The sequence below is a fragment of the Varanus komodoensis genome, unplaced genomic scaffold (assembly GCF_004798865.1).
Source record: "Varanus komodoensis strain SLA01 unplaced genomic scaffold, ASM479886v1 scaffold132, whole genome shotgun sequence".
Taxonomy (NCBI): domain Eukaryota; kingdom Metazoa; phylum Chordata; class Lepidosauria; order Squamata; family Varanidae; genus Varanus; species Varanus komodoensis.
Window position 1 is genome coordinate 376702 of NW_025335381.1, and position 27562 is coordinate 404263.

Below are 27562 nucleotides of genomic sequence, written 5' to 3' on the forward strand. Positions count from 1 at the left end.
TGTTGTGCAAAGCGTCTCCTGACCCAAGAGCAAATTTGATCCATATGTGCGGGTTTGCCTCCTGCCCGCGTGGCCGGGAGCCCCTCTTGCCTTCCTGTCCTCGGTGCAGAACTGGGGTGGGGGATCAAAGGCCCAGCAGAGCCCACCCGGAGCAGGGCGGCCAGCCCCCGCTCGGTCAGCGAGGAGTCCGGCCGCGCTGCCGCCCCGGGCCCAGGAGGCCACGTGGCCGAGGGCGTCTCCCGCACGGACGGCCACCCTCACTCTGGAGGGCAGCTTGGCTGGGCGGGGGCCACAGGCTACACCCCTTTCCCTTCCTGATAGGGACGGGCCTCCGAGGAAATGGCCCGGGCGGCCCGGAGGTCTGGTGGCAGGAGGCCTCCCCGGACCTGCGTGAGGCCTCAAGACCTCCTTGCTCTGGACCAGACTGGGATGGTTGCGGCAGCCGCCCCAGCCAGGCCGGCACTCCGAGCACAGGGGCCTCGCTCTCTTCCCCTCCGGGTGCCGCCTTCAGCTGTGGATCGGGGGACCCGACCCTGAGGGTGCCCAGGACTTGCCCCCGGACTGCCCCACCGGCCCCCTTGTCTCCTCCCCATGTGCCCTCCACAGCCTCCGCTCAAATCCATCCCAGAGGCGCTCTGCGAGGCTCTGGGAAAGGCCGTCCTCCCGACTGGAACCGATGAGTGGGATGAAGCCCGCCGGTGTGCATCTAATCATTTGCACATGGAGGATCTGGGGCTTCGGACGTGCCAATCGCAGCACGCATCGCACCCCGGGGCCGGTGTTTGGGCCTTTGCCTCGATGCCTGCAGGATAACGGCTGCTCTGAGCCCCCGCTCTTCCTGCCGATGTGGGAGAGGCTGCAGTGAGCTGTGGGCAGGCGGTGCGCCTCGCCCTGGGCACTCTGGGCGCTGGATGCCCCTGCCCACCCACTGCCTGGGTGGAAGGGAACCAGGATGCATGGGCCGGATGGGGCGAGACGGTCAGCAGGGGCCAGAGGAGCGACGGGGGCTCCCCAGACCCGCTTTTGGGCACCCACTCCTGCCTAGCCTGCCCCTTCCCACTCAGCCCGCGTAGCAGGGAGGCCCCGGGACTGCCGCCGGGCGTCCCACTCCTCGGAAGTCCCCAGCAGGCCGGCGGTTGCGCAGGCGGGGTGCATCCACCGTCGACCTCCTTCCAAGGCCCCAGCCTTCCTTCGTGGAGCGGGAAGAGCCCAGCGGGGCCCGAGGAAGGTCTTCTGGGCCAGTCACTCCACGGCACTCCTGGCTGAGGCCGAAACTGGCCTCGTCCTGGTCGGGGGCAGCAGGTTTGGAGCCCCCATCTCAGGGGTCCCGTGGGAAGGGGACGCCTCGGCCTGGCTCCACTTGCGGCACTCCGTTCGGGCCACATAGGGGCCGTCTGACCGTGCACAGAGGCACTTCCGTGTTCTGGACTCGGGGCTGCCCCCCCCCCCCCCCCCCCCCCCCAGTGTTTCGAAGGAGCCCTTTCTGCAGCTGTCGGGGCTGCCGTGTGCGCCTTGGCCGCGGGTGCCGAGCCGTGCAGCTGTTGGGAGCGACCGGAAAGGGACCTCCTTGGGGTGGCCGCACATCTGCAGTGCTGGAGGGGAGGCGTGGGCCCGGGCAGCCCAGGGTGGGCTCGGCCCCCAGGCAGGGTGAGGGCGACCTGCCCCTCCTGCTGGGCTATGAGAAGAGCAGCTGGGCCGCCGGTGACGGCCATCGTGGGAACCCCTTTGCTCCGAGGAAAAGCTGCAGGGAGAAGCGTGAAACTGGAGCTGGGGAACCGCCTGCCAAGCGGCCCATGCTGCCGCGGCCGCTCCTTGCCTTTTGGGGCACGTGGCCCAGCCCGGCCGCCTCCCCCCTTCGGCAGCTGGTGGCGGCTGGGCTGAGCTGGGCTGGCTGGCTGGCTGGCTGGGCCCGGCGGCCATCTGCCCTGCACCGCCTCGCCGTGGATGCCTCCTCTTCCTTCTGCGTGATGACTGAGCCCGCCGTGCTGTAGGTAAGCACCTTTCCCGGGGGAACTGGAACCGGACAGTGAAAACACCTCACCGTGAGCCAAAAAAAGCTTCTGGGGCAGCCAAGCCCAAAACATGGAGGGGGTGGCCAGGGCAGAGGGCTAATATGGAAGGCGTGAACCTCGCTTCTCTCCCAGAGGGTTTAAAAAAGCCGAAAGGGTGTGCAGAAGTCAGCTGGAGTCTTTCTAAGAAGAGCTCTTCCGAGTCAACAGCAGCTTTCATTGCCTCGGTTGGAGGCAAGCCCCGGGACCCGGCACCAGTGCGGGCACGGCCTTCTGCGTGCCCGCTGGCATCCTCGCCGCCGCTCAGCATGCCTCTCCTCTGCCGGGGCAGTGCGAAACATGAGCCCTGGAAATGGGTTCGGGGGCTGCGGGGCTGCCGGTTGCAGAGGCTGGCAGGCTGGTGCTCCCTGCCTGCAGAGGCTGAGCCCAGGCCAGGCACGGTGCTCTGGGGCGCCTGGATCCCCCGGCCATGGATCCGGGGGGCACGGTGCAGCTCTCCACACCCCCAGTGAAGGAAGCCGCAGGATTTGAGGAGACCGGTCCTGGAAGACGTCTCCATTCGGGGCTCGCGCCAAGGGGATGTGTTTAGTCTTTGTTTAAAGTGCTTCCATGGCAAAGCCGTCTCTGCTTCTGCCCCGACTGCACAGGCACAAAGGGAAAGAGGCCTGTAATTTATCTAACAGGTAGGCCAGGAAATCTTTGGGCTCTGTGCAGGATTGAGGTCTGTCTAGACCCAGGATTTAAGCGTGTTGTTACAACAGGCTGTGCCAGAACTCTGCAGAGCCACTCCGTTAATGCACATTAAGCTCCTGGAAGCACAGCAAAGGTGTTCTCCAGGCCGGGGACACCGTCCCTGGGAGGCAGCCAGGGCAAGAAGTAGCCTCTCTCCTTAGGGTGCCAGCCAGAGATCTGCATCAGTGGCCCGTTTTGCTGTCACGTGCCGTCAAGTCCTCTCTGAGTCACGGTGACCCGATGAACACAAGCCCCACGAAACATCTGATCCATGGCTGCCCGGCTCAGCGCTTCCCAATTCGAGGCTGCGGCTCCCGTAGTCGGTTCTGCTCCTTCTCCCGCCCGCAGCCTCTCCCAGCAGGATCGCCTTCCCATAATGCCCCGGGGGGTGGCTTTAAGGGCTCTTCGAAGGGGGGAACCACACTGGCCTGAATGGGGCGACCCCCGGGCTGTTGCACGCGCCCTGCGTGTGTTGCCTGGCGGGCTGCCGTGACGGCGGGAGTCGCAGGCTCGAACGGGATTGGGGGCTGGCGGGGCTCCTCCCGGCCGGGCCGCCGGAGTGTGGCTGTGAGGAACTGTTTGAGCAGCAGGGATGGGGCCGTGTGTGTTCCCCACCTGTGCTGTGTGTGTGTGGGGGGGCACTCCTTGGCTGGTGGGGCTGCCAGGCAGGTGTGCACAGAGGGGAAGCCGCGAACATCGTCAGCCGTGGGGCTCAGGTCAGCACAGGGATCCTTGCCAGCTGGAAGCATCTTGGGGCGCAGAAGGGGTGTCCAGTCCCCTGCACGGCGTGCGGTGCCTCCTGGGGCAGCCGCAGTCCTGAGGCTGGGAGGCAGAGGGGCCTCGGGTGCAGGGCAGGTGGGGAGCACTGCCCCCACCCTTCTTCCTGGGGGGCTTCTGGGCCACTGCTTGCCCCGTCAGGCACGCAGGGTGGGGGAGGACCCCGAGCAAGCAGGGCGGGCGGTGCCTTGAAGCTGGCCGAGGCAGGCGGGGCAGCGAGCCCCCCAACCCGCTCCAGGGACCGTTGGCCTGGCGGGGCTTCTCGCGGCCCTTCCTGGAGGGAGGTGCTCTTGCACCCCGCAAAGCTGGGCATCACAGGGCAGCGGGGCGGGAGCTGCGGCGGAGCAGCCGCGGGGCCTGCGTGGTCCTCTCGCTGGGTGGGTGGGAGGATGGGCCACTTCAAGGCCCGGCGAGGGGCCACTCGGCCCTTTCCCCTTCCAGCTGGGCAAGTGCTGGAAGAGGCCCAAAGATAACAATAATAGTTGATCTTGCGGCAGGAGGGCCCTGATTCTTCAGAGGCGCGCTCTCTCCCTCTTTCCCCCTCTCCCTCTCCCTCAATCATCTCCAGCATTAGCAGCTGATCTTCTTACTTTGTCCGAGTCTGGAGCCAAGCTAAACATCGCCCGGCCGACAGCACGGAGCATTCTCTTTCTCTTTGCTCTCTGCAGAAGGGCCTGGCCAGGCCCAGCTCGGCCGGTGGGCCGCAAGGCATCCAGCCAGGGCCGCGTACCTTCTGCTTCCTGGCCTGCAGTTACTGGTGCGGGTCGCCCGGACCATCCCCCCAGTGAGCACAGTGGGTCTGCGTCAGGTCTTGGCTGGCGTGGCGACTGAAGGGGAGCGACTGCAGTGGGGAGTGGGGGGCTCCTGCCACAGGGCACCCCTTCCTCTGCCCGCAGGGTTGCATGTTGCTGGATCGGGGCCAGAGGAGTGCAGGCCCCTCTTCGGGCCAGGGCGGTTCTTCCCCAAGGCTGCTCTTCCACACGAGGGCCTCTGGTAGGGGGTTCCTAGGCAGAGCGAACCCTGAGCTGGGTGGGGAGGACTGGTCCCTCCGCTGGGAACGTGGAGGCTGCGGTTGAGGGAGAGGCTCCATTTCCTCCCCGGGGACGGGACACGGCGGTGCCGCAGAACCGCTCCTGGAAGGAAAAAGGTAGCCTCCCCAGCTGGGGTCGCTCCTCCTCTGACCCCTCACCTGTCTGGGGTGCTTGGAGGGAGGTGAGCTCTCTTGCTGCCCCTTCGGAGGAGCTCCAGCCAGGAACGGCCTCCTGGGAGAGCTGCTTATTTTTAGTGCAGGCCTGAGGTGAGGGAGAAGACAGGATCAAATCTCCGTGAGCAGAGCCGCTGCCTGCCTGGAAGGGCTGGTGGGGGACGTGGCTGGAGCCCTGTGCGGCCAGGCAGCCAGGCAACGCAGACGTGGCTCTGGAGAGCCAAGCCCGGGGGCTCCTCCAGGCGGTCGTCTGCCGTGAGCCGGAGCACAAGGCTGAGCCGCCCCTGCTCTGTCCGGGCTGAGCGCGTCAGTTTGCGCACCTTCGGAGCCGGGTGGAGCTCCAACGGCACCACGTCCCCCGGGAGCAGGATCCCTGCTGGGTGTCACAAGCGTGTACTCCGATCCATTGTGCTCTGAGGACTTCCCCCACAAAATGTTGCCTAATGACCATTGTTTGACTTCTTTGCTCGTAATTCCTTGGGGCTGACGCAGAATGGAGCCGGTCCCAAGCTTCAGTTAGTCACCGCTGTGCAGAAAGAAGAACCGGGGCTTGGCGCCGCCTCGAGAGCCAACGGCACACGGATGCTCGGCTGCACGTGTGGAAGGGCAGCCTCGCGCAGCACCTTAATTGCAGCCGTTGTTCTTCTGGCAAGTGCTTTAGTGGGCAAAGGGCCACACGCTGCAGCCCGGGGAACCCCGGGGGTCTCTCAGCCCCAAAAGCCCTGCCCTCGGGCACCCAGGCAGCACGGAGAGGTGCAGAGTTGTGTATTCCGGGGGCAGAGGGGCTCCTTGGAGCAGGCCGAGGGTATGGTGCGGGAAGAAGGGGGAAGGCCGGGGGAGCAGCCCTCTGCCTCCTGGAGGGGTGTCCCCAATCCAGCGATGCGCCCCACGGCCCCAGGGCGGTGCCCAGCCGCCCGGCGACCGGCCCGGGCGCCTGGGGCAGCCTGCTTTGCGGGGAGGGTCCGGCGCGGGAGTCCAGGTGGAGGGGGCGGGAAGGGGGCGGGGAGGGATCGTGTTGCTCCGGCTGCCCCTCCCCAGCCAAGGCATGGGGCAGAGGAGGGGGAGGGACCAGGCGGGGAAGAGGAAGGCGCGGGAGGGCGCTGAGCCAGAGCGGCGGCGGCCACCCCTCTCGCGCTCAGGCTTCCCTCTTCTGCTCCTCGCCAGGCTGCTGGAGGGCGGCCGGCCCCGGGCCAGGCGGCGCGGCGCAGCGCGGCGCAGCGGAGGAAGGGAGGACTCGGGCTGCCTCTCACCTGCTCCCGCAGCCGCTGCTCGCCGAACCGACCGGCGGCCGCGCTCCGCCACCTGCCCCGGCGCGCCTCCGCCAGCATCCTCTCCGCGCTCTGCGGCGCCCCGTCGCCTCGCCCGCCGCGCGAAGCCCCACGATGCCCAACTTCTCGGGCAACTGGAAGATGAAGAGCTCGGAGAACTTCGAGGAGCTGCTGAAGGCGCTGGGTGAGTCCCTCGGCCGCCGCGCCCCCGCGCCCCGAGCGCGCCCGTCCCGGGAAGGGCTGAGCAGGCGCCTGGGGCACGGCCCCGCCGGCTCGCTCCGGGAAGGCGGCGACCGCGGCCCGGGGCCCCTCCTGCTCGGGCTCTCCAGGCACCCGCCGGGCGCCCAGGATGGGCCTTCCGGGGCTGCCTGGCCCGGGTGTCCCGCGGGAGGAAGGCCGCTGGCGGAGCGGGGCAGCCTCTGCCCTCTCCGCTGCGCGCCGCGGGTGTCCAGCGATGGGCGCCCGTCCCGTGGGCAGCCGTGCAGGGGGTTCTCCCGGCGGGCCGGGCTGCAGCAGTGCTCCGTCCCGCGCGCCCGCCGCCCTGCGGACCTACCTGCCCGGGCGCCCCTTCTCTTCGCCTGCGGGCGCGCAGAGGCCGCTCTCCCTTTCCCCTGGGGCTCCCCGCGGCCGTGGGGCCCGCAGGCCAGTGTGGGGCAGGGCAAGGTCCCGGCCACGGGCTGCTGCTCCACTCGCTCTCCCCAGTGGCTCTGCCCCCCAGGTGCCTCCTCCTCGCACGCTGGCCAGGCTTCGGGTGTGCGGCCGGAGGGCTCCCAGCCGGGCTGGGCTGATCAGGGCCGGACCCGAACGACCCCGCTGCCTTGGCCAGAGGGGGTGAGTCTGAGCAAGCTGCCCGGGCGGGCTGCTGGGCTGCGACCTCTTCCAGTCCCCTGGGGAAGCCCTCCAGGGCCCCTGACTCCCCCTCCGTCCCTGGAGAAGCCCCTCCTGCTGCCACCCCGTCCAGACACAGGAGCAGGCGAGAGGGAAAGCAGGTGCTGGGCGCTTGCCTTGGTTCTGCCCTCGGGTGGGAGGTGAGCCTGCTGGCCGCTGGCCCCCCCTCCAAGAGGGGCGCTGTGCCCATTGCCCCTCGAGGGCCGATGCGGGAGTGGAGCGCCCCACAGAGCTCCGCGGGGAGTGTACTTGGGGAGGCGGCGGGTGCCCCTGTCCGTCAGCCAGCGCGGCATCCTCGCTCGCCGGGTGTCTGTCAGCCCAGCTTGTGGCCGTGTGCCCCCCTCCTCTCCTTTGCCCCCTGCGGGGCGAGTGCTGTGAGCCCCGCTTCCGCCTGGCCTCCTCCTCGGCGCCCCTGCCCCCCAAATGTGCTGGGCCGTCGGTCCACGTGGGAGGGGATGGGCCGGGGAGGCAGCTCCGTTTTCACTCCATCCCCCTTTGTCCTCGGGAGCCGCGCACTCAGGCCTCCCCGTGGAAACGGTGGCGCAGGGCAGGGACTTGCGGCGGTCCCGGCGGGCAGAGAGCGGCCGGGGCCGGCGGGGCTGCCGGCGCCTCCTGGGCCCCTCCGCTGGGCGCCTGTGGGCGCTCCAGTCAGCAGAAGGTGGGGAGTGCCAGAGGCACAGTGGGGCTGGGGCAGGGGCCCACGGGCCGGGCCCCGCAGGCCGCTGCCCCATGGGGAGCAGCACCTCCAGATCGCACAGCCCACGGTGGAGGGAGAAGGAGCAGGGCCGTTGAACCCCAGCGCTGCGGTTCTCCTCACGGAGGGCGGCAGGCTGAGCCACACCCCAGCGTGACATTTCTTGCCGCCTCTCTGATTCAGCTGCGGGGAGGGAGGTCCCGGGCCCTGCCTGCTCCGTGAGAAGGCCGAAGGGCCCCTTGCCCCTGGCGTCTTCTGCGGGAACAATGGCGGGCCCGCCCTCCCGCTCCTGGCCTGCAGTGCTGGGGAGCCTGTCTCCGGCCACACCGGGCGGGGAGAAGCCCCCTCACCTTGTCTGGGGGCCGCGGGAGCCCCGCCCCCGCTCTGCTGGGCTCGGGCCAAGGAAGCCCAGGCAAAGAGGCCCCCCCAGGCCCCACGTGGGGGGCAGGGGGCTCGGAAGGGGCTCAGTTCTCCTCACTGCAGCATGGAGAGGCTTTGTTCCCTCCCAGCGAAGGGAGTGCGAGGCGGCTGAGCGGAGCCTGACGCCCGGCTTGGGCACTGGGGATGCACAGCATATTTCAGGGTAATTATCGCGTGCTTATATTTCAGCGTGTTTCTCTCCCTCCCCCCCAGCCGCCCTCTCCCCGCATTTGAATTATCTAGGCAGAAAGCTGCAGATGCTGATGGGGCCGCGGAAGTGGCAGGAGGCGGGGGAAAGTACCCGCCTGCGAGCGAGCGAGCGAGCCGGCCCAGTGGAAGGGCCAAACCTGCCCCTCGTGTGGCTGGATCCCACTGCCCGTGTGGTCAAGCGGAAGCCCTCGGCCCCCCCCCCCCGAACGCGGAGCCAAGCCTGTTTTCTGGCCGCTCCAGGGGGTCACGTGACCCATGCCAAGCAGGCCGGAGGCGCTGAGCCTTCAGTGCCCCGCCGGCCCCGCGTCTCCTGCCCCCCTTCTGGCCCACCCGCCAGACCCGCTGTGTGCCGGGCAGCCCCCGCTGTGGACGACGGGGGGCACCGGCCGCCCGAAGGGTGGGGTGGGTGCAGGCCCGCCCCCGCTGGGCCCCTCTCCTCACATCGCCCACGCCAACCCGCCCCCGATGCCTCCTGCTGTCAAGTGCGAGGGGGCCCTGCAGAGGCCCCATGGCTGCCGTGGGTTGTACTCTCGACCCCGGGAGGGCGGTGAGTGCAGCTGGCTTGCAGGGGCTGGGCAGAGCGGTGGGGCCGAGCAAGCAGTCTGGCCCGGCGGGGCCCATTTTCCCCTTGAAAAGCCTCACGCTGCATGCTGCTTTTTTTCTCTTTTGGCTGCTTCTACCAAGGGCCTTAACCTTGCTGCTCCCCTACGACAATGACACTCGCTGTTCGCATCTCATAATCCACCTTCATATGGGGAAACTTGGCAACACCCTTGCCTTGGAAGGGTTGCAGCTCCGCACCAATGTTTCCTGTGACAGTAATTGTTCTCGGAGGGAAATCTTGTGCCCATTTCTCCCGCTGGAAGGGTGAGGCTCTTTGACTCTCCCACTGTGCTCCTGTCTATGGGCGGGACCAGGAAAAACAACGTCCGTGTTTGAGGTTGGGCTGTAAGAACAAAAAGAGAGAAAAGGAAAGCAAGCCAGCAAGGAAGAATGGAAGAACGAGAGCAGTGTGACTGTGGTAGGAGGGGCAGCCCGTGTGTGAGCCGCTGGTGCGGAGGCGCTGCTTCCTGCCCTGGCTTAGCAGCCGCAACCTCGAAGTGAGGGATCCGCGGGGCCCCAGCGCACACGTCCTGCGGGTGCTGCCCTCCGGCTCGCCTTCCTCGCCGGCTCCCCCTCGCGCCTGCCCGTTGCATCACTGCGGATCTGGGCAGGGCTGCGCAGCCGCCGCGCCTCCCTGTGGGAAGCCGCCGCGATGGTGCAAGCCTGGCTTGTGCAAGACCCGGGGCCACGGGCCGGCCACAGCGGGAAGGCAGGGAAGCGGGTCCCAGCCCGCAGGCGTCCCCTTGCCTTGTGGGGCCCCTGCGGGCCACATCGACCCCCGGGGGAGGTGTCGAGCGCAGGAGGGAGCCGGGCCGCTGCGAGCGGCCGTGCCGTCGGGGCTCCGAGTGGGGCCACGGAGGCCCTGTCCGCCTCCTGCCGCCTCCTTCCCCCCGCCGTGCCGCTCGCCCCCCTGCCCCCGGGTGCTCCCTCGCTGCGGCTCCCTGGAGAGCGCGGAGCAGCAGGGCGAGCGTTGCTAGAGCTCAGGGGCCCTCCTGAGCCGGGGGCCCTGCGGGGGCCAGCGGCCCTGCCCGGGACTGTCCGCTAGGTGTCCGTCAGCAGTGGCTCTTTCTCCGAAGAGCAGTCGAAACGAACTGGGAACGGCACCCCATGCTGGCGTCGGGTGTCTGGGCACCTCACGGGCCCGCAGCTCCGTTGTGCGAGCTGCTGTGGACGAAGGTCTGCACTGCTGCCCCTCTCGCGCTGAGCGGGAGGGAGAGGTTCGTGGCGGAGGGAGGGAGGGAGGGAGGGAGGGCAGGCAGCCAAGCGCTCGGATGGGCGGCGTCACATTTCACTGCAAAGCGGAGACGAAATTAAGATCCCCCTGGAAGGGAGCAGAGTCCCCGCCGGGTGGGCGTGACCCTCTCTCCGTGGGTCTCGGATGGGGAGAGTGGGGGGATGCCGGGCTCCCGCCTTCCTGGGCCAGGCAGGGTGGGGTGGGGGCCCTGCATGGGCCCCCCAAGTGTGGGAGGTGTCACCTGGGCTCAGGAAATCCCCCAGAGGGGATCCGTGCTGCGGGGCATTACGGCCGAACACGAAGGCCGAAGCCGCCCTGCCTCTGCGTCGTCCTGCAGGTCACTCTGCTGCAGTGCGGCAATAGCACCGGTGGAGCTCAAGCCAGCGGCGCGCAGATGGCGCGGGGGCTGGCTGGCACGCTTCCAAGTGCAATTCACAGCGCTGGAGTCGGCCTCGGATGCCTGAACCCGTGTGGGGCTGGGCTGCGTAAGCACCCCCTTCGCCCCAGCGGTGCCGCCCAGGAGTCGCAGCCGCTTCGGCTCTGTCCACATAAGCTGAGGCCTCTTCAGTGGTGGTCCCACCGCTCAGGAACTCCCCCCCCCCATGTGCATTCTGCCTGGCTCCCACCGGGCGCCCTCGGAGCGTGTCCTTTCCTGGGCAGCGTTTTCCCTGCCTCTGGCTTTCTGGGGGCAGTGGGGCCAGAGTGCTGCCCCGGGGGAACATGTCCGGCCGGGCGAGCTGTGGCTTTGTGTCCTGCGAATGCTTCCCCGCAAGGTGGTGGAGCGAGGCTGGAGGCGCACAAACGCCGCCTGAGCCAGCCGCTTGCAGAGGCTGGTGGCAGAGGCAGGCCAGCACACGTCGGCGGCGCGATTTGACACTCCTTTCGCGAAGCAGCGTTTCGCCCGGCGAGGGATCGACAGCCGGTGCCACCCAGCTCTTCCCCAAACCAGTTTCCCGACGGAGGACTCGGGGGCGGAAGGACGCTGGCTGTGCGGAGTCGGGGGCTGGAGGCCCCACACGTCCGGGGGGTCCCGCCGGCGCCTTCCAGGCAGACGGTCGCCTTCTCTTGGCTTCGGACTGGCCGGTGGGCAGCGCGCATGGTGGCCCCAGCCACGGCGGCCTGTGTGGGGGGAGCCCAGTGCCCCCCGCCTTCCCAGCCGTGCCCTCAGGCGTGCGCCCCCGGGGCAGGGGCAAGCCAGAGGCCCCCGGGGGCCCTCGCCCGGACGGGCGGGGGCTCCGGCTGTCCTCACCGGCTCCTCCTGCCGCCACCTCGTTCCAGGCGTCAACGTGATGCTGCGGAAGATCGCCGTGGCCGCCGCCTCCAAGCCGGCCGTGGAAATCAAGCAGGACGGGGAGGAGTTCTACATCAAGACCTCCACGACGGTGCGCACCACGGAGATCAGCTTCCGGATCGGGGAGGAATTTGAGGAGCAGACGGTGGACGGCAGGCCCTGCAAGGTGAGGGCCGCGCCGGGGCTCCTCTGGGCAGGCAGCCCCTCTTTCGGCTCCCCCTCCTGTGCCCCGGAGCCCGTCGGGGGCCGATGGACGACCCCGCAGGACTGGCCGGCTGGGCTGGGGACGGGGTGGCGGAGGAGCCCCGGCAGGGCCGGGGGCTGCTCTGCGGACCGTTCCGGGGCCCCTTTTCTCAGAGGCGCCCCCCGTTGTGCCCCCAGAGCCTGGCCAAGTGGGAGAGCAGCAACAAGATGGTGTGTGAACAGCGGCTGCTGAAGGGGGACGGCCCCAAGACCGGCTGGTCCAGGGAAATGACCAACGACGGGGAGCTCATCCTGGTGAGGGCGCCCGCCGCTCCGTGGGGTGGTGGGAATGTCTTGAGGGCCCCCGGGGGGTGGGCACGGCCCCCAGCACTGAGCATCCGGCCGGGGGCAGGCCTCGCTCCCTGGGCCTCACTTGACGCCTCCCTTTCCTTTGCAGACCATGACTGCGGACGACGTCGTCTGCACGAGGGTTTATGTCCGGGAATGAGGGCCCTGCTGTGGGGAGGACCAGAAGAGGCAGGCGTGTGTGGGTCCGGCTGCGAGAGCCCCCAAGCCACCACTCCTTCTAGCTGTTGCACTGTCCGGCCAAAGGGACGCTCGGCCACCTGACCCCCCCCCCCCGCTTCCCCCGCCTCCCATCTCTCTGCTCATGCCCAGAGGCACTGCGTGCGGCTAGAGTTCATGGAGCAGCTTGGCTCCCCACAGCTGCTCCAAGGTGGGGGGGGGCAGCTGGGGGCCCAGATGGAAAAAGCCAGCCCTGTCCTTTGGATGCCCCCACGCCCCCCACAGGCGCACACGTCAAGGCTTCCCTTGTTCGGGAGATTAATTGCGGAATTTCGGATCAGACCTGAGGTCAGGGAGGGATGCCCTCGGCCGGGGCTCCCCCTCCCTCCCTCCCTCCCTCCCTCCCCGGGGGGGGACTAGTCCTCTTGTCCCTCCAGTGCCCCACGGCTGGCCACACGCTCCTCCCTTTCCAGTCCTGGGAAAGCCCCTGCCTTTGTGCCCGTCCCCCGAACAACCCGAAGGAAAGTAGAAATAAAAAATTGGGACAGAAAGCATGGCGTGGGCCGCAGGATGTCTTGCACGTGGCATTTTGGTCGTCTGCTCCCCGGAACCTTTTCCGTGCGGGCAAAACGCATTTTCCGCTCTCCGGCCGAGACACGTCCTGGTCCCCCTCCAGACACACACAGCTGGCCAACGTCTTCATATCTCCTCTTGCAGCCACGACTGTTCTTTCCAAAGTATTTATTTGTCACCCCTGCGTCTGAAAATCGCCTCTGCTCCCGCACCCCCAAACCTCTGGCACGCCCCACAGGGCCTGGCGGGCTCTCTTGGCCGAAGCGCCCACCTCTCCGACCCTCGCCCTTCTCGCTAATAAAGGTCTTCTAAGAACGACCCCTTGTGTCTTGTGGCATGAGAAACCTTGACCTGTCTCCCATCTCGACGGTCTCCCCCTCCTGCATGCACTCTGTGTGTTCCCAGAGTCACCCTGGTGCCACACAGGCAAGCCCCGCCACCCTGCAACCACAGTCGTTTGCAAGCGGGCTGGAGATGCAAATCTGCACTTCCCACACAGGGTGGAAGAGAGACCCTTCCCCAGCCTGGCGCTCTGCCCGCTGCCAACAGCCCCACTGGCTGGGGATGATGGGAGCTGAGCCCTGCTGCTCCGGAGGGCCTCGGCTTTGCTAGGGGGATCCTGGGGGGCAGGGCTGGTATCGCTGAAGTGGGGCTTGCTTGCACTCCAGCTGCAAGCAGAGGCTCGAACGGCCCCCTTTCCCCAGGCATGGGGGAGGCCCGGACCCCCGTCCCCTCAGGGCCGTCTCAGCTGGGAGTCTGGCCCCCAACGGTTGCTGGCTCCTTGCCGTCTGCAGGGTCAAGGAAGTCGCGGCGGATGCGGCTTCCCTGGCTCAACGGGGGCTTCATTTGCGGCGACCTCCCGAAGTCCCCCCAGGTGAGGGTGCGGAAGCCCCGTGCCCTCCTCTGCGAGCTCCCTGGAACGGTTTGCAGGACTGGGAATCGCGGTCCAGCTGCAACCCGGCAATTTGTCTGCCTCGCACGGCTGGCCCCGGGGGCGGCATGGGCGCAAGGGCAGGGGGTGATGGCGGGGGGGCTGGCCCGGCTGCCTCCCCCTCCCACCCCGGAGAGCGCCCCGTGCCCCGCCGCCCGCCTCGGAGGGGGCTGCGCGAGTCCCCGGGCCAGGCAGCGCCCGCAATGCTGCCGTCCCTCTCCCACCGCGCTGGGCGGCTGGGCCTGATTAAACAAAAGCGGAATTCTTCCTCCCGGGCTGTTTGTTGTGTTAGCCTCGCCGGGGAGTGAAGTCATCCTTGGACCACTCCTTGGAAAGTCAGGGCAGGCCTGGAATGCGGTTCGGCAGATGCCCCCCCGCCACGCTGCCTCTTGCCGGGAGAGCCGGCGTGCAGGTGGGGGCCGGCTGCGCAGTTGCCCGGTGGGGGAGCCGCGTGGCGGGCTGGCTCGGCGCCCCCAGCCCTCTCTGGCCCCTGCGGCAGTCCAGTGGGCACTTTGCCGCCCACCCCGGTGAGGACGCTGCCCAGAGGCCTGCCCCGTGCCTGCTCCCACTCCCGGCACAAGACATTGCTCGGGGGGGGGGTCCTCCTCTGCTCGTACTTTGCGGCAGGCCCGGCGGAGGGGGCCCCACTGCCCATCCACAGGTTCTCGTGATGGTGCAGCAGGTGAGCGCCATGGGTGGGAAGGCCGGCTGTTCAAAGCCGCGTGACAGGCGAGCGCTGCCGCGTTGTCCCAGCTCCTGCCAGCCTTGCAGCTTGAAAGCGTGCCAATGAGGGGAGATAAAGAGGCGCCACTTTGGTGGGAAGGCAGCAGGCTTCCTTCCATGCGCCTTGTGGGCAGTCGTGCCAGGCACGTGGCCACGGAGGCGTCTTCGGAGAAGGCTGGCTCCTCCGCTTACAAACGGAGATGAGCACCGGCCCCAGAGCCGGACACGACCAGCAGGCGAGTGTGGGGGAACCAAACCTTCACCTTTGCCTCCAGCCTGACTGTGCGGACGGCGGTGCCCCCCAGCCGGTCCACGTGTGCTGGAGGGCTGCCCGGGCCTGGCCACACACGGGTGGCACAGGCCTGTCCTCAGCTGCTTGCGGCCGCCGGCCGCTCAGGCCTGCCTCTCCGGTGCCTTCGTGCCTCACTCCGGCTGGTGCCGGAGGACCACGCTGGGGGTGTCCTGCTGCGGTCCCGGGTACGGAGGCAGCGGCCTCCTCCCGGCTCCCCAGGCACCCCCTTCCCGTGCACAGAGAGGCCTCGCCTCGCCTCGCCTCGCCAGCCCTGCTTTGTCTCGCCACACACTGGCAGGGATGGCTTCCCTCGGGCCCCTCGGCCTTGGCGCCCCGGCAGGTCAGAGGCCAGCAAGGAGGGACGTCCCTCTGTCCCCCCCCCCCCGCCGCTTATTGAGGCTGCAGCCAGGCAGGCAGCTGCGCCCGCCGCCCGCCTCCGTCTCCCGCCCTCACAGCGGCAGTTGATGAATGGCCTGCCAAGCAAGGGGAGGGAGCCCAAAAAATCTGCCCCCCCCCCCATATTCGGAGCATCTTGGGGTCACCGTGCCACTGGTCCCCGTCCCCACCCCCAGCCAAGGCAGCTGGCTTGTTCCTTGGGCAAGCCAAGAAGGGGCTGGACAGGCCCTCCAGGTTCCGCCCCCTTTCTGCTGAAGGGGCAGGATAGTCCCCTGCTCGGGCTTTCAAGGTGCTTGGCAGGGTCCCGCAACTGCCCGGCTGCAGCCCCAGAGCCCGCCTGGCCCCCACGGGTCTCTCTCGAGCCGGCACTGCCCCCTGGGGGGCTGCACACAGCATCGCGGGGCATCCCTGCGCCTTGGCTGGCCGGTCCATCCTGGAGCTTGTGGGCCCCACGTGGCCCTTCCCTGGGACCCCAAAGCCACGAAAGGCAAGCGCCTAGGTGGGCTCTTCTGGGTCCAGAGGCCGGAGCAGCAGGGCTTAGTGCTGCTCACACGCAGCCCAAGCTTCCCGAATTCCAGGAGATGCAGGTGAGGAGACCATCGGCCAGCGGTGGGGGGCAGGAATCTTCGCCGAATGCTTGCAGTGAGGCATTGCTGCTCGCTTAGGGCGAGTCTGCAACCGGGTTGGGAGCCGAGGCGCCTGAGCCCCCCATCTGAGCTGGCCATGCGCAGGCCTCGTGGGGAAAGGGTGCCTGCTGCCTTCTCCCCAAAAGCGCCCCCCCTTCGTTTGCTGGTGATCCCCCAGGGAGACCCCTGCTCTGATAGGGCAGAGCCCCCCCCAGCACAAACCATTCCTATAAACTGATAGGGCAGCTTCGCTTCTCCCACCCCTTCCTGCATGCAAAAAGTCACCCCCACCCAACTTTGCAGCCTAATGCAAAGACTGCAAGCACAAGGGACAGGAGGGACCATCAAGGAAGGAAGTGGCCTCGATCCCAGGCGAGGTCTGGCTAGTTAGGAGTACGGGGGAACTACCACTTCTCATGATTTGGAAGTGATACTTCTATTAATGCATCCCAAAATAGCCTTTGCCCTTTTGGCGGCTCACCCTTCCTCCGCCCTGGGCAAACATGTGCAAGCCTCCAAAACGCTGAGTTCGCACGACCGACCGCTCCAAAGCCCAAAGGGATCCCCTTTCTTCTTCGTTCTTCGTAAGGAACAAGACGGCAGGTCTTGGGAAGCTAGAGCGGCACCGGCAAGTTCTCCCTGTGCCGAGGACCCAGCCCCGCCGTCTGCAGGTGCGCAGCCCTCACGGCCTGATCCTGTGCCGACCAAGCGCTTGGATGCAGGTCAGGCCCTGCCCTGCCCTGCCCTGCCCGCCCCCCGGCACAAGCAAGGAGCACACGCCACCCTGTTCTCCTAGGCACGGAGCTGAGTCTTTATTGTCACGTTTGTTATCAGAAAACGTTTCATCATCTCCCATTGCCTTTCCAAATTATGTCATTTCATTTTGCATGCTGATGTTTACCCCTCTGGGCCTCCTTTGCAGGAGAGAAATACGGGAATTGCCCTCCTGGCCAAAGCCGCGCTGCAAGATGCGTCTCCTCGGCGGTTTCGCGGGTGCAGCCTGTCCTGCAAGTGCAGCCTGTCCTGGCCGAGCTGCTCCGACCGCCGGCTTGCCCCCTCCGCGTCGGTGGGGGACGCAGCAGCCATGTGGAGCAGCTGGGCTGGAGGGGCTGTGGGGAGGCGTCCTGGAGCTGCAGGGGGGCGGCCGATGCCACACAGGCCCCATGGTGGCCAGGAAGCCGGATGAGGGCTGGGGCGAGACCACTTCTGCTCAGGGAATGGGCCGGGTGGGGGCCCCATTCCGCCAAACCCCGGACTTCTATTCAGGCAGCGAGGAGGGAGCGCCTTGCAGGCCTGATGTGGGCGCAGGACTGCCTGCTCAGCCGCCCGGTGCCGCCACTTCTTGCCCCCGGGGCACCCCCTCCCCCATGGCCCAAGCAAGCTCTTCTATGGCAGCCCGGACACCACGGCCTGGGGCTCCTCTGCCCATCAGCCTGGACGGTGCTCGTCCTGCCCTTTCAAGATGACATCCTGTGCCGAGAAAATAATTCCAAGCAACCCCGTTTCAAATATTTTTCCTCTGTTCTACATTTATTCTGAAATCACTAGCAGCGCGGGCACAGAAGGAAGCAAAGCTTGCAGTCCCCAGACCACAGAAAAGAAAGCCTCATTCAGAGCCCCGCCTCCCTTGCCCAAGACCCCCACCACTGGCAAGCAGACCTCTGTGGCCTCTGCATGGACTAGGAACTTGTGCCTGTTCCAGAAAGAAAGGCAAGGCCACAGGCCGCAGGGCCATCTCGGCCTGTGCGCAGTCCGTCCGTGCGCGGGAGGTGCAAGCAGGCCCTGCTTCCGTGGAATTCTCTGCTGAGGGGATGGGGTGCCCCCTCTGGCCCTCCCGCCGAGCGCTGGCTGGACAGGGCAGGCTCCCGCTGTGGGGAGGGATGTGGGCCGGAGGGGGGGCTTGCCTGCTCTGGAAGGAGCCCCTGCGTGGCGGAGCAGGATGGCGAGGCGAGCAGGCCAGACGCGACCCACACGCTGTTCTGCGGCTCTTCGGAGCGGGGCCGCAACAGCCGCGGGAAGAGCCTGGGGAGGGCACACGGTCAGTGCCCGGGGCCACAGGCATCGGGGGAATATTGCCAAGCACAAATGTAAACATGGTTCAGAAGGCACTTCAGGCAGAGGACCCGGCCGGGGCTGAGAGGCGCCTGGGCACCGCGGCCGGCCAGCAGGCCCCATCTCCAGGGAGGGCCAGAGCACAGCCGGGCCGGAGGGACGGGGCCGGGCTGAAGAGGGCCCCGGGGCCTCGTGGCGGTCACCCCGCCTCCGCTGGGGCCCCTCGTGCACCTGCCTCCCTTCAGGCCAGTGCCAGGCCTGCTGGAGCCTGGTCCGTCATCGCGAGACCGCCGCGCGGCCACGGCCGAGGAAGCAGGCCAGCTCCTGGGCCCACGAGGCTCAGCTCCCGCTCTTCGGTGGCTGCCGCAGGACACGGCCACTCCTGCTCGCCACTCTCCGGGGACACGGGCCGAGCCCCGGGCCCGAGCAGGCAGAGGCGGCGCATGACCACGCACTCCCGGCCCAGCCGGGGAGCCCGCTGCTCCTCCTGCCGCCCGGGCGGAATGGCTTCTCCGAGGCCGCACTTCGCGTGGGCAGATAGCCCTTGCTGCACCAAAGGCCCGCTGGCCCCGCTCAGGGCTGCTCAGCGCAGGGGCCACCGGGGAGCCCCTCCGGGCCGGCCAAGCGAGTGCTGCTCCTGCTTACGGGGCCGTCGGGCCTGTGCCACAAAGGCCCGGGAGGCGACGCAGCCGCTGTGAGGCTCGCCCGGTTCTGCACGGCCTCCGGGGCGCTTTTGTCAACGGCCTTCGCACAATTCGGAAATCACAGGGCCGCAAACAGGGTGCCTGCACCCCTCCAGAAGACACCCGGGCCCTGGACGGGCCCCGAAAAAGGAGTTCGTGCTCCGTGCGGTGGGAAGGGCCAGCCGCCCGGAATCCAGGATCCCCTGGAACTGGCCGGGCTGCCTTCGGAAGCACGAGAGGCGAGGCTGGGAGATGCGCTCTGGGCTGTCTGGCGGCGGCAGGGTGGGGGCGTCACCGCTCACCCTCCGCCCTCTCCCCCGCCGTGCCCCCTGGCCCCGGAAGGCTCAGCCCCGCGGTGCTACGATGCATGGCACTGGACATTAGGCCGCAGGGGGTCCTCGAAGTCGTCCCCGGGGTGGGGCTCGCCAGGAAAGCGCCTCCCGCCAAAGTCGGGCTGCGGAAAGAACTCCCTCAGCTCCACCTCCTCCGTGTCCTCGGTGGCCATGACCTCCTCACGGTGGGGGAAGAAAGCCTGGAACTGCGGCAGCTGCTGTGCCGGCAGCCAGCCCGGCTCGGGGAACTTCACCTGCAGCGGGGCAGAGGGCCGTCAGCGGGGCGCCTCCGCCACAGGCCCCGGGAGCCGGAGCCGCGCGCGTGGTGGCCGCCCGCCCACTGTGGACGGCGCGAGCAGCCCGCTGCTCCGGACGCTCTGCCCGGCTGCACCAGTAGGGCCCTGCTCCCCAGGCCGGGGCGCTCCCCAGGCCCCCACAAGCCCCAGGGCGAGGCCTCGTGTCTTGGGGAGTCCTGCTGCCCATGACGTGCTTCGCTGGCCGCCCAGAAAGCTGGACAAGCGGCCCGGGGAGGGAAGAGGGCCCTGGATGGACCATTCCCAGGGGGCCTCCCCCTCAGCCGCCACCCATCCCAGGCGGCTCTGCACGCCAGGCCCCCGGGGGCTCCCCGTACCTTGAAGAGCACAATCAGCTTCCCCTTCTGCGTCGGGTTCCGGAAGATGGGCATCCCCTCGTTGGGGACGCACTTCATGTCCCCGGGCTTGATGACTGTTCCTGAGCGGACAAGGCAGCCCTGAAGGGGAGGGGCCCACCAGCCATGCCCCTCCTGCCCCCTCAGCACGGCAGCCACGCAGAGGAGCCGGCCCCCACACGCCCCGCTCCGCGCAGCCGCCCGCCTCACCTGGCCGCGAGGAGACCAGCAGCCGGCGGTTGTCCAGCGTCCGGATGACCTGCTTGCAGCCGCAGAGGGCGTCCACCAGCGCCACCTCCTTCTCGACGAGGAGGTCATTGCCCCGGCGCTGGAAGACGGGGTGCGGCCTCTGGTCCAGGACAATGACGATGTCTCCGGGCTCGAAGCCAGGAACCTGGTCGCCCTCCTGGTGGAAGGTGATCTTCTGCCGGTCCGCCATGCCTGTGGGGCAGCACAGAGGGGCTGCAGAGGGGCCACCAGCTCCGGTCCCTGGCGGGTGAGCGGCTGCCCGGGCAGGGCACAGGGCGAGCTGTGCAGCCCACGACCCCCCTCTGTGGCCCCGCCACTGGCCCAGGATGTGGACGCCGAGGTGCCCTGCCATGGGGAAGGGCCCCTGCGCCTCTGCTCACCTTTGTCCAGGTGGACGTGAAGGATCTTCTTTTCCCGGGTGACCTTCCGCCCGTTGCAGGTGAGGCAGCGGTCCAGGGGCCGCACCCACTCGCCCTGGCCCTGGCAGTGCGAGCACATCGTCTGGACCTGGTGCATGATGTTGAGGCCCAGCTGGTGCACCACCACTTCCACGCCGGAGCCGTGGCACTTGGGGCACCTGGTGTCGAGGCCTTCCCTGCCTCCACGGCCTGCAACGGGAGGCAGGGCGGCTTGCCGGGGGCCGAGAACAGGCCAGGCCCCGGGCTGCCTCTGCACCCGCTGGCCATGCCTGCCCGGCCACCCCCACACGGCTTCAAATCCGGGGAGCTCCTGGCTCAGCCAGCCCCGGGACGCATTCCACAAGGGGGGGTCATTCTCCAGGGCTACCGGCAGAAAGAGGGGGAGGCCCTTCCCACTTGCCGCCCAGCCAGCTTCCTGCAAGGAGCCCGGGACGGAGGCTGCCCAGGCGGGACCGCGAGGCTCTCCGTGGGGCAAATGTTCCGCTCAAAGAGAGTCCGGCCTTCGCAAGCCTTTCTATCAAAGGGCCCTTTCTAGGCACCGGAATTCCTTCGCTGGTCAGAAACCCAGGACCGACCCGCCCTGGTGGTGGGCTCAGGGGGGCACCTGTGCGCGAAAAGGAGAGGAGCCGGTCCCCCGCCTCGTCCCTTTAGCACTGGGGGACAACTCAGACACGGGCAAGGCACAGCTCCCTTCCAAGAGGCAGGCAGGAGACGAGAGGCGGGCCCCAGGCGGAGGCGGCCTGCAGGCACGGCTGCCTGCTCTTACCGCCACAACTTCTGCAAATGACGTTCTTCTGCAGGGAGAGCTTTCGAGTAGCGCCGTTGTACAGGTCCTCCAAGGTCACAGACAACTGGTGGACGGCTGTTTTTCCTGGGACGAGGAGACCCAAGGGGGGAAGGAATTAGAGAGCTTTGGCTGCCGGCTGCATGGAAATCACATCCAAGCAATCAAGCAGCACAAGCCCCCCACTGAGGGGAAAGTGCTGCTGTGGGGCAGCCCCCCGCCTCTTGCAGGCCCGCAGCAGCTGAGGTTGCTCCCATCTCGCCGGCATCCCCTCTCGGGCCGGCCAGGGTCCCTGCTGCCCCCGGACGCATCTGGGGGCACTTGAGCTCGCCTAAACCTCACAAACTCACTCCTTGGTGGTGCTGAATTTGAGACTCCTGCTTGCACAGGAGACAAATGCTCTGCTGGCTGGACAGGACCCGCTTTACTGCCGCTGAGTGGGGGACGGCCAGCAGCTGAGGCCACTGGAAGGGCAGGGGCAGCACCGTCAAGGCCCCACAGGCCTCAGAGCTTAAGGCCAAAGAGCCACAGAGTTATTCCAAGAAACTCCACGCCCCCCTTTCTGCCCACTGCAGGGAGACGGAGGGCGGGCCAGGAAGGCCCCCGCCTGAGCCCCATGGCTTTGCTGAAAGCCTGCCTGGGAAGCGGCCCCCTCCTGCCACACAATCCGGCGTTCTTTGCACGAGCCCCCGGGAGCCTGCTGTGCCCCACTGGCCTGTGGCAACGCTAAAAGGGCCCGTCTTGTGCTCCGGAGTTGAAAGCAAAGCTCCCGGCATCCCAGAGCCGCGCCAGCAGCACTGATTGGATTGCACATCCGGGAGAGTCACCATCACGAGCCCTCGGAGGCAGGAAGCCGTGCTCCTGTGAGCGCGTGACTCAGGCCGGCAGCTCAGGCGGCGAAGGTCCTGAGTCAGCAGGAGCTTGCCTGGCATGCGGAGCAGAGAAGGGAGCCGGGTGCGCAGGTGCAGCCGCTCGGGTGCAGCTGGAATTTGGGCAGGGCGAGCCGTGCCACTCCCTGGCTCCGGACGGCCCTTGCTGGGAGCCAGCCGCCTGTGGGGGGGGCGGGGCGGGACGGGACGGGAGCGGCCCCGCAGCCCCTGCACCTGGCAGCACGGCTCCGCGGCTGGTGCTGAGCCCCTCGGGGCTGGGGTGGGCCCGACGCCCAGCCCCTCCCGCTCACTCCTCCCTGGTCCCCCACGCCGGGAAGAGCTGCTTCCGCCTTCCTTGCGGCGCTTCCTCCACGGGCAAGCGGAGCACGGCTAGGAAGGCCGGCTGGGCTGCGCGGCTGGTTTTGCTGGGGGTGCTCCCCTGCCCAGCCCCTTCCTAAGGGGCCCACCTGTGCCAACAGCAGCGCCACTGCTGGGCTATTGCTCCCCCTGCCGAGATCGCCACGCCGAGAGCCACCCGCGAAGCCGGAGCCTTGGAAGCGGCCTCCGGCCGGCCGCACCCACTCCAGCCCCTCCTCCTCGACCCCCAAGTACCTCTCCTCTCCATGCGGGGTCCATGAGGGCGTCCCCCTCCTCCAAAGAACAGGTCAAAGATGTCCATGGGGGGCCCGAAGCCACCTCTGCCCCCCACGCCCCCTTCCTTCATGGCCCGCTCCCCACCACGATCGTACAGTGAGCGCTTGTGGGGATCCGAGAGCACTTCATACGCCTGCGAGATCTGCTTGAACTGCAGAGCGGAGAAGAGCAGGGGGGATGAGTGCGCCCCTGGGCAGCTGGGTGCCCCGGCCTCGGCCCCAGCACGCTCCCCCTCGGCACCTACCCGCTCCCCTTCAGTGGGGTTCTTGTCCGGATGGTACCGTAGCGCCAGCCGCCGGTACGCGCGCTTGATCTCCTCCATCGTGGCGAAGGGCTTTACGCCCAGCAGGTCGTAGTAGCCGGTTTCTTTCACCATCTTCCCTCCCGGCATGCGGTGTGGGGGACGGGGAAGGCGGCCTGGCAATCACGGTCCTGGCGCTCTGAGCAGAGGAGGCGAGCCGCCCCTCGGCTCGTGGTCAAGGCCCGGGAACCCTGTCTTCGTAAACACAGTAGAACAGCCCGCACGTAAAAAACTGCCTATACACCAAAAGCCCAAACCTCCACGAAAGGGTTCACCCACGGAAGGAATACCAGGAGCACCACGCCAGCTGCCGTGTGGAAGAGATGTCATTCACCGCCTCCTGCCACCCTCGACCTGCGGCCGCCCGTCCGGGGGCTTCTGCGGACCGCAGTGGGGCACGTCCACCCGGGTCTCCCCGCTCCCACCAAGCCTCCACCTGACACCGGCGCTGCCGCAGCGGCTGCCTTCCCTCGGAGCCCTGACGCCACGGAGGCTGGCAGAATGCCTCTGCGAGTGCGAAGCCGCGGGAGGAAGCCAGCAGGAGGGCGTGGGGCGTGCGTCAGGCTCCAAGGTGCTTATTAGCTGGCCTGCCCCACAGGACGAGCGTGTGCCTTTTGAGTCCCGCTGGGCGTGGGGTGCTGCGGGAAGGAAGAGGAGGTGGAGAGGCACCGACCGAGCCGGCTCCGCACTGCTCTACTTTCCGCTCTCCTTCATCTCACGCCCGTGGCAGTCACCACGCCGCTCTGCCCCTGCTCCGGAGGAGAACCAACCTGCGGCGCCACCCGCCGCAGAGGGCGAATGCGCACGGGGCAGCGGCCTCCCAGCCTCTGCCCGGTGCCGGTTCTGTGAGCATTGCCCCCGCCAACTTGTCCTTCGGCGCTGCCACAAGTCCAGGCGGCCCCTGGAGCGGCAGGGGAAGAGGCAGCCCCGCCAGCTGTTCTGCACGGACCACGCAGGCAGCCGTGTGCAGCGACTCCCCGGGGGCGGCCTTGCCTGAGAGCAGCCCGAGCACAAGGCCCGGGGCAGCTCCTGGACACGCCTGAGCTTCCCGGGTGAGGCAGCACGGAGCGTCTCCGGAGGGGCTTTGCTCCTGGGGCACAGGAGCGCTGGCAGGAGGCCCCCGGGAGATCAGCCGCAAGGCCTCAACCGCTGCGCGCGTTTCGCGTGCGTGGCCCACCACCCCACCACCGCGATGCGCCTCCTGCTCCTCTCTCTGGGGAAAGGGGCACGGCGGGATCCGGGTGAGGCCGAGCCACGCCAGGAGGGGCGGCACATTCCCGATGCCGAGCTGGAAGCGCCGACCGGCACCCGGCCACGGCTTGGCAGTGCCCTGACCAGCAGCCGCACAGGCCAGTTCTGCCGGCTCTGTCGTCCCATCTCCGGCCAAGGGCGACGGAAGCCCGTGGCACGCGCTGCTTTGCTGGCGGGGCGTTCAGTGCCTGCCACTGAGCGCCCGCTTGCATGACCACTGTGAGAGCCACCCAGGTCCCCACTGGGTGGACCAAGGGATGGGCCCAGGAGCGGGGGCCACTCGGCACCCCTTCCTTGACCAACACTGCCGTGCCTGGAGGGGATTCTGACGTGCCAGAGGTGAGTGAGGCATGAAGGGCAAGACACGACGACGGCGGCCGCTGCCCAGGGATCCCACGGAGATCCCGGCGGCTGCTCTCTGCACAGAAATCAGTCCACCGCTCTCCCCACACCCGTGCTGTTCCCTAGGCCGGTGGCACGTCTTTGGGAGGAGCCAAAGTGGAGTGGTGGAGCCCCTGCTTCACACACAGAAATTCAATTGCCAGCTGGGGCTGGAAAAGTTCTTTTCTGAACTGCTGGCTCGCCACCGCTGCACATGATATCAGCAGCGCCGGGCCAGACGGACAAAGAGTCCAACTCAAGATGAGGCGTTTGCTCTCCAGGCAAGGCGAGACTCAAGGGAGGCGCCTTAAGTGGGGCAGGCTGGGAACAGCCTCCTTCTCATGACAGGCCCAAGATTATCCTGCATATGCAAGAAACCCAGGACAGGTGCTGCCTTTGATCTCTGTGGCAAGGCAGGGCAGGCGATGATGACCTGCTTGGCCGGTTTGCACCTAAGGGACCGGCACCCAGGATGCTGCCCCAGACCGGGAGCTGCCGCCACGATACAAGCTCCAAGCTTTCTAACAATGAGAGCTTCGGCGTGCCCAGGTCCAATCCGGCTCCGTGCACGGGAAACGCAGTCTCCCAATCTCGCCCCTTTGAATTGGCCACTGGCTTCCAGGCGGAGCCGCGGATGGAGGCCAGACAGGTCCCCGGAGGCCCCCCGGCACGGGGGCAGGCAGCTCCGCAGGCCCCCGGCTGGGCCCCCGCAGGCTCGGCCGCATCATCGGGGCGGCTCGCCTGGGCGTCTTCTTGCCCGCAGCGCCCCGGCCCGCTCTGCTCGGGCTCCGCCGCCTCCCGCCTGCCCGCGGCGCACGGGCAGCCGCCTTCCGCGCCAGCTCCCGGGGCTGCCGCCACTCGCTCTCCCCGCCCGAGCAGGTGCCGGCAGCGCGCAAAGGGCGCCTGGAACCGCCGCCGCGGGCCGCTTCCTCCGCGGGACCGGAGCCGCACACGCACGGAGGCCGCCGGCCTGGCCCGGGCCGCCCTTTCCGCAGCCGCCGTGCCGCGATTCCCGGCTCTCCGAGGCGGGCAGGGGCCGCGGCTTTCCTCGGAGGGAGCTCGCCCGCCCGCCCGCGGCGCCATTGTCCGCATCGGCGCCTGGGGGCCGGGCGCCGCTCCCCGGCGAGCCGCCCGGCCCCGCCGCCTCCGGGACGCAGCACCACGGCCAGCGCCCGGGGGGACGCGCGCCGTCCTCCGGGAAGCGCCTCGCGAGGGCGGGCGGCCCGGAGGGTCCCGCGGGCAGCGCGGCCGCCGAGAGCTGGGGAAGGGGCCGCCCGGGCGCGGGGCAGGGGGCGCACGGCGCCCAGGAAGGGCCGTCGCCCCGCGGCACGGTGCCTTTTCCGGGGATTCCAGGGCCCAGCATCCGCGGCAGGCGGCGCGGGCCACGTGTGCCGGGGAGGGCAGCGGCGAGGGGACCCAGGCGTCCGAGGCGCCACTCACCCTTAGGCGCTCCGGCCTCCGTGCTGCCGCCTCCCTTCTAGGAACTCTCTGGAAGCGGGGCCACGCCCCTCCCGCGCCGATTGGCCAGCGCGTCCAGCGAGGGGCCCACCCATTGGCCGGCCCCCGCGGCTCCTCCGGGGAAGCTCCGCCCACGCGCCTCTTCCTCAAAGGAACGCCGCCCTTCCCTCCAAGACCGTTAGGAGAACGGCCCGCCTCTGCGCTTCTCTGGTTGGGCCGGGAGCCACCGCCACCACCCCCGATTGGGCCTCCTCGCCCAGGCAGAAGGAGGGAAAGTCGCGTCGCCGCGGCACGCGGTGCGGAGCTTCTCGGGCTGGCGATCCGCGCGTGTCCCGCCAGGGAAGGCGCTGCGCACCGGGCCGAGCCTTCGCTGCCCGGGACTCCGGGCTCCCGTTCACGTGCATTGTTTGTCTGCCAGAGGGGCCCGTGGACACGCTCTCAAAGAGGCTGAATGACAACCTCCGCCCGGGAGAGCTGCTGTCGTTGCATGTAATCCGCATAAGGGCATATATGGCATCAAAAGCACTTGCCCCTTACAGGTTGCGATCTCAGTAGCAAGCTCTGTACGAGGCCATATATTTTCTGTTATCAGAAGGGAAGAAAGAAAACTTGTGTTCTGGAACCAGTCCTGAATCATGCTGCTCACCGTGTGCAACGTGTTAGAAGTCACTGTGCTTACAGGAAAGGCAGTGTGGTTTTATGCACAGTCTGGCAATGGGCTATATATACTTTTACACACACACATACACACTGTACTTCAGTTGTACCCCCGGTCCCTGAGATTACGTCACAAATTGCCTCTTAGGAATACAGTGGCTCCTTGGCTCACGAACTTAATCCGTTCCAGGACTCTGGTTCTGACCCGAAGTGGTCGTGAGCCAAGATAAATTTCCTCATAAGGGTCAATGTAAATAAGGTTAATCCGTTCTGTAACTTTTTTTTTTAATCAGAAAAATGTGTAGCAAAGTGACAACAACAAAGATCGTGGCCGTCTCCCCGCCCCCCCAGCACGACCACAATTGTGCCCGTCATCCCTGCACATGCCCGTCATCCCGGTGGGCTGGAGGGGGAGACAGGCGCGAACGTGGGCACGCTGGGGGGCAGATGGCTGCGATCGCAGTCACCACTCGATGAGGAGTTTGCGACCCAAGTCAAAATTTTTATGATGTTTTTGTTCGCGACAGAATTTGGTCTTGAACTGAGGCCGAGGTACCACTGTATGCTTTCATGCTCTCTGGATTTAGTTCCACCTACAATCCTTTGTGAATTTAGGCAGAAAGGGGCCTTCAGTTCCCAATGAGTGCATCCAGGAATGCTGGAAGATGTACACCTTGATGCATTGGATTGCCTTGGATAACTAAAATTCTCCTGAGCATAGTAAACCTATTTTTGGGGATCCAGTGGGTATTAGATGATATCTGAACATGGATGATACATGTTTTACGAGCGTCCAGAAAATATTCCTGCCAATTACCTTTTCTTTATCATCAAAACAAGAACACAGTATGAAAAGGTAAAACAATACAATTATTTCTCAAACACGTAGCACATAATGCAAACGGAAATAACTTTAAGGAGCAAGTTAATCCCCATGTCTTTTTGCAGCTTTCCTTCCATGTCTCTGTTACCTATATTTATATAGTATTTTTTTCTCATGACTAAACAAGAGCTACTGACTTGAAAGAAGCTCCTGAACTGAAATACTTGGTTGTTTATGTTTTGTTTTGTAATTTAGACGCAATATTTCCTTTCTCATCATTTTAAACACTAAGGTAAGCTGTCCTGAGATGTTTTATCGGGCAGGATGGGATAAACATGTTTTAAATACATAAATAAGGTCAAAGGAACCTCTTGATCCATGTTTCAGGTGCTTTCATTAGATCCTAGCACGGACTTTCTAA

General features: G+C 67.1%; 2 protein-coding genes across 2 annotated transcripts; one reads left to right on the forward strand and one right to left on the reverse strand.

Annotated features, from left to right (window-relative positions):
- Positions 1 to 6080: 6080 nt before the first annotated feature.
- On the forward strand, positions 6081 to 12929 carry CRABP2 (cellular retinoic acid binding protein 2). The gene is made up of 4 exons (XM_044422622.1): positions 6081 to 6174; positions 11318 to 11496; positions 11712 to 11828; positions 11971 to 12929. Exons 1-4 carry the CDS (start codon positions 6105 to 6107, stop codon positions 12019 to 12021), a joined length of 417 nt encoding a protein of 138 aa, XP_044278557.1. The 5' UTR covers positions 6081 to 6104; the 3' UTR covers positions 12022 to 12929.
- Positions 12930 to 17088: 4159 nt separating this feature from the next.
- LOC123019631 (dnaJ homolog subfamily A member 1-like) lies at positions 17089 to 25671 on the reverse strand. Its single transcript, XM_044422654.1, has 8 exons — positions 25644 to 25671; positions 22515 to 23209; positions 22229 to 22421; positions 20730 to 20834; positions 19925 to 20152; positions 19506 to 19736; positions 19278 to 19378; positions 17089 to 18900 (listed from the first exon to the last, which is right to left on the reverse strand). Exons 2-8 carry the CDS (start codon positions 22659 to 22661, stop codon positions 18673 to 18675), a joined length of 1233 nt encoding a protein of 410 aa, XP_044278589.1. The 5' UTR covers positions 22662 to 23209; positions 25644 to 25671; the 3' UTR covers positions 17089 to 18672.
- Positions 25672 to 27562: the final 1891 nt, after the last annotated feature.

What these genes read in the sequence shown, in the direction of transcription:
- CRABP2 (XM_044422622.1), top strand. Translation starts at nt 6,105, where the DNA reads ATGCCCAACTTCTCGGGCAACTGGAAGATGAAGAGCTCGGAGAACTTC. An exon ending in GGAGCTGCTGAAGGCGCTGG is followed by an intron (nt 6,175 to 11,317) that starts GTGAGTCCCTCG and finishes ACCTCGTTCCAG; the next exon opens with GCGTCAACGTGATGCTGCGG. An exon ending in ACGACGGGGAGCTCATCCTG is followed by an intron (nt 11,829 to 11,970) that starts GTGAGGGCGCCC and finishes TTTCCTTTGCAG; the next exon opens with ACCATGACTGCGGACGACGT.
- LOC123019631 (XM_044422654.1), bottom strand. Translation starts at nt 22,661, where the DNA reads ATGCCGGGAGGGAAGATGGTGAAAGAAACCGGCTACTACGACCTGCTG. An exon ending in TCACGTCCACCTGGACAAAG is followed by an intron (nt 19,737 to 19,924) that starts GTGAGCAGAGGC and finishes GCTGCCCCACAG; the next exon opens with GCATGGCGGACCGGCAGAAG. An exon ending in AGCTGATTGTGCTCTTCAAG is followed by an intron (nt 18,901 to 19,277) that starts GTACGGGGAGCC and finishes GCCCCGCTGCAG; the next exon opens with GTGAAGTTCCCCGAGCCGGG.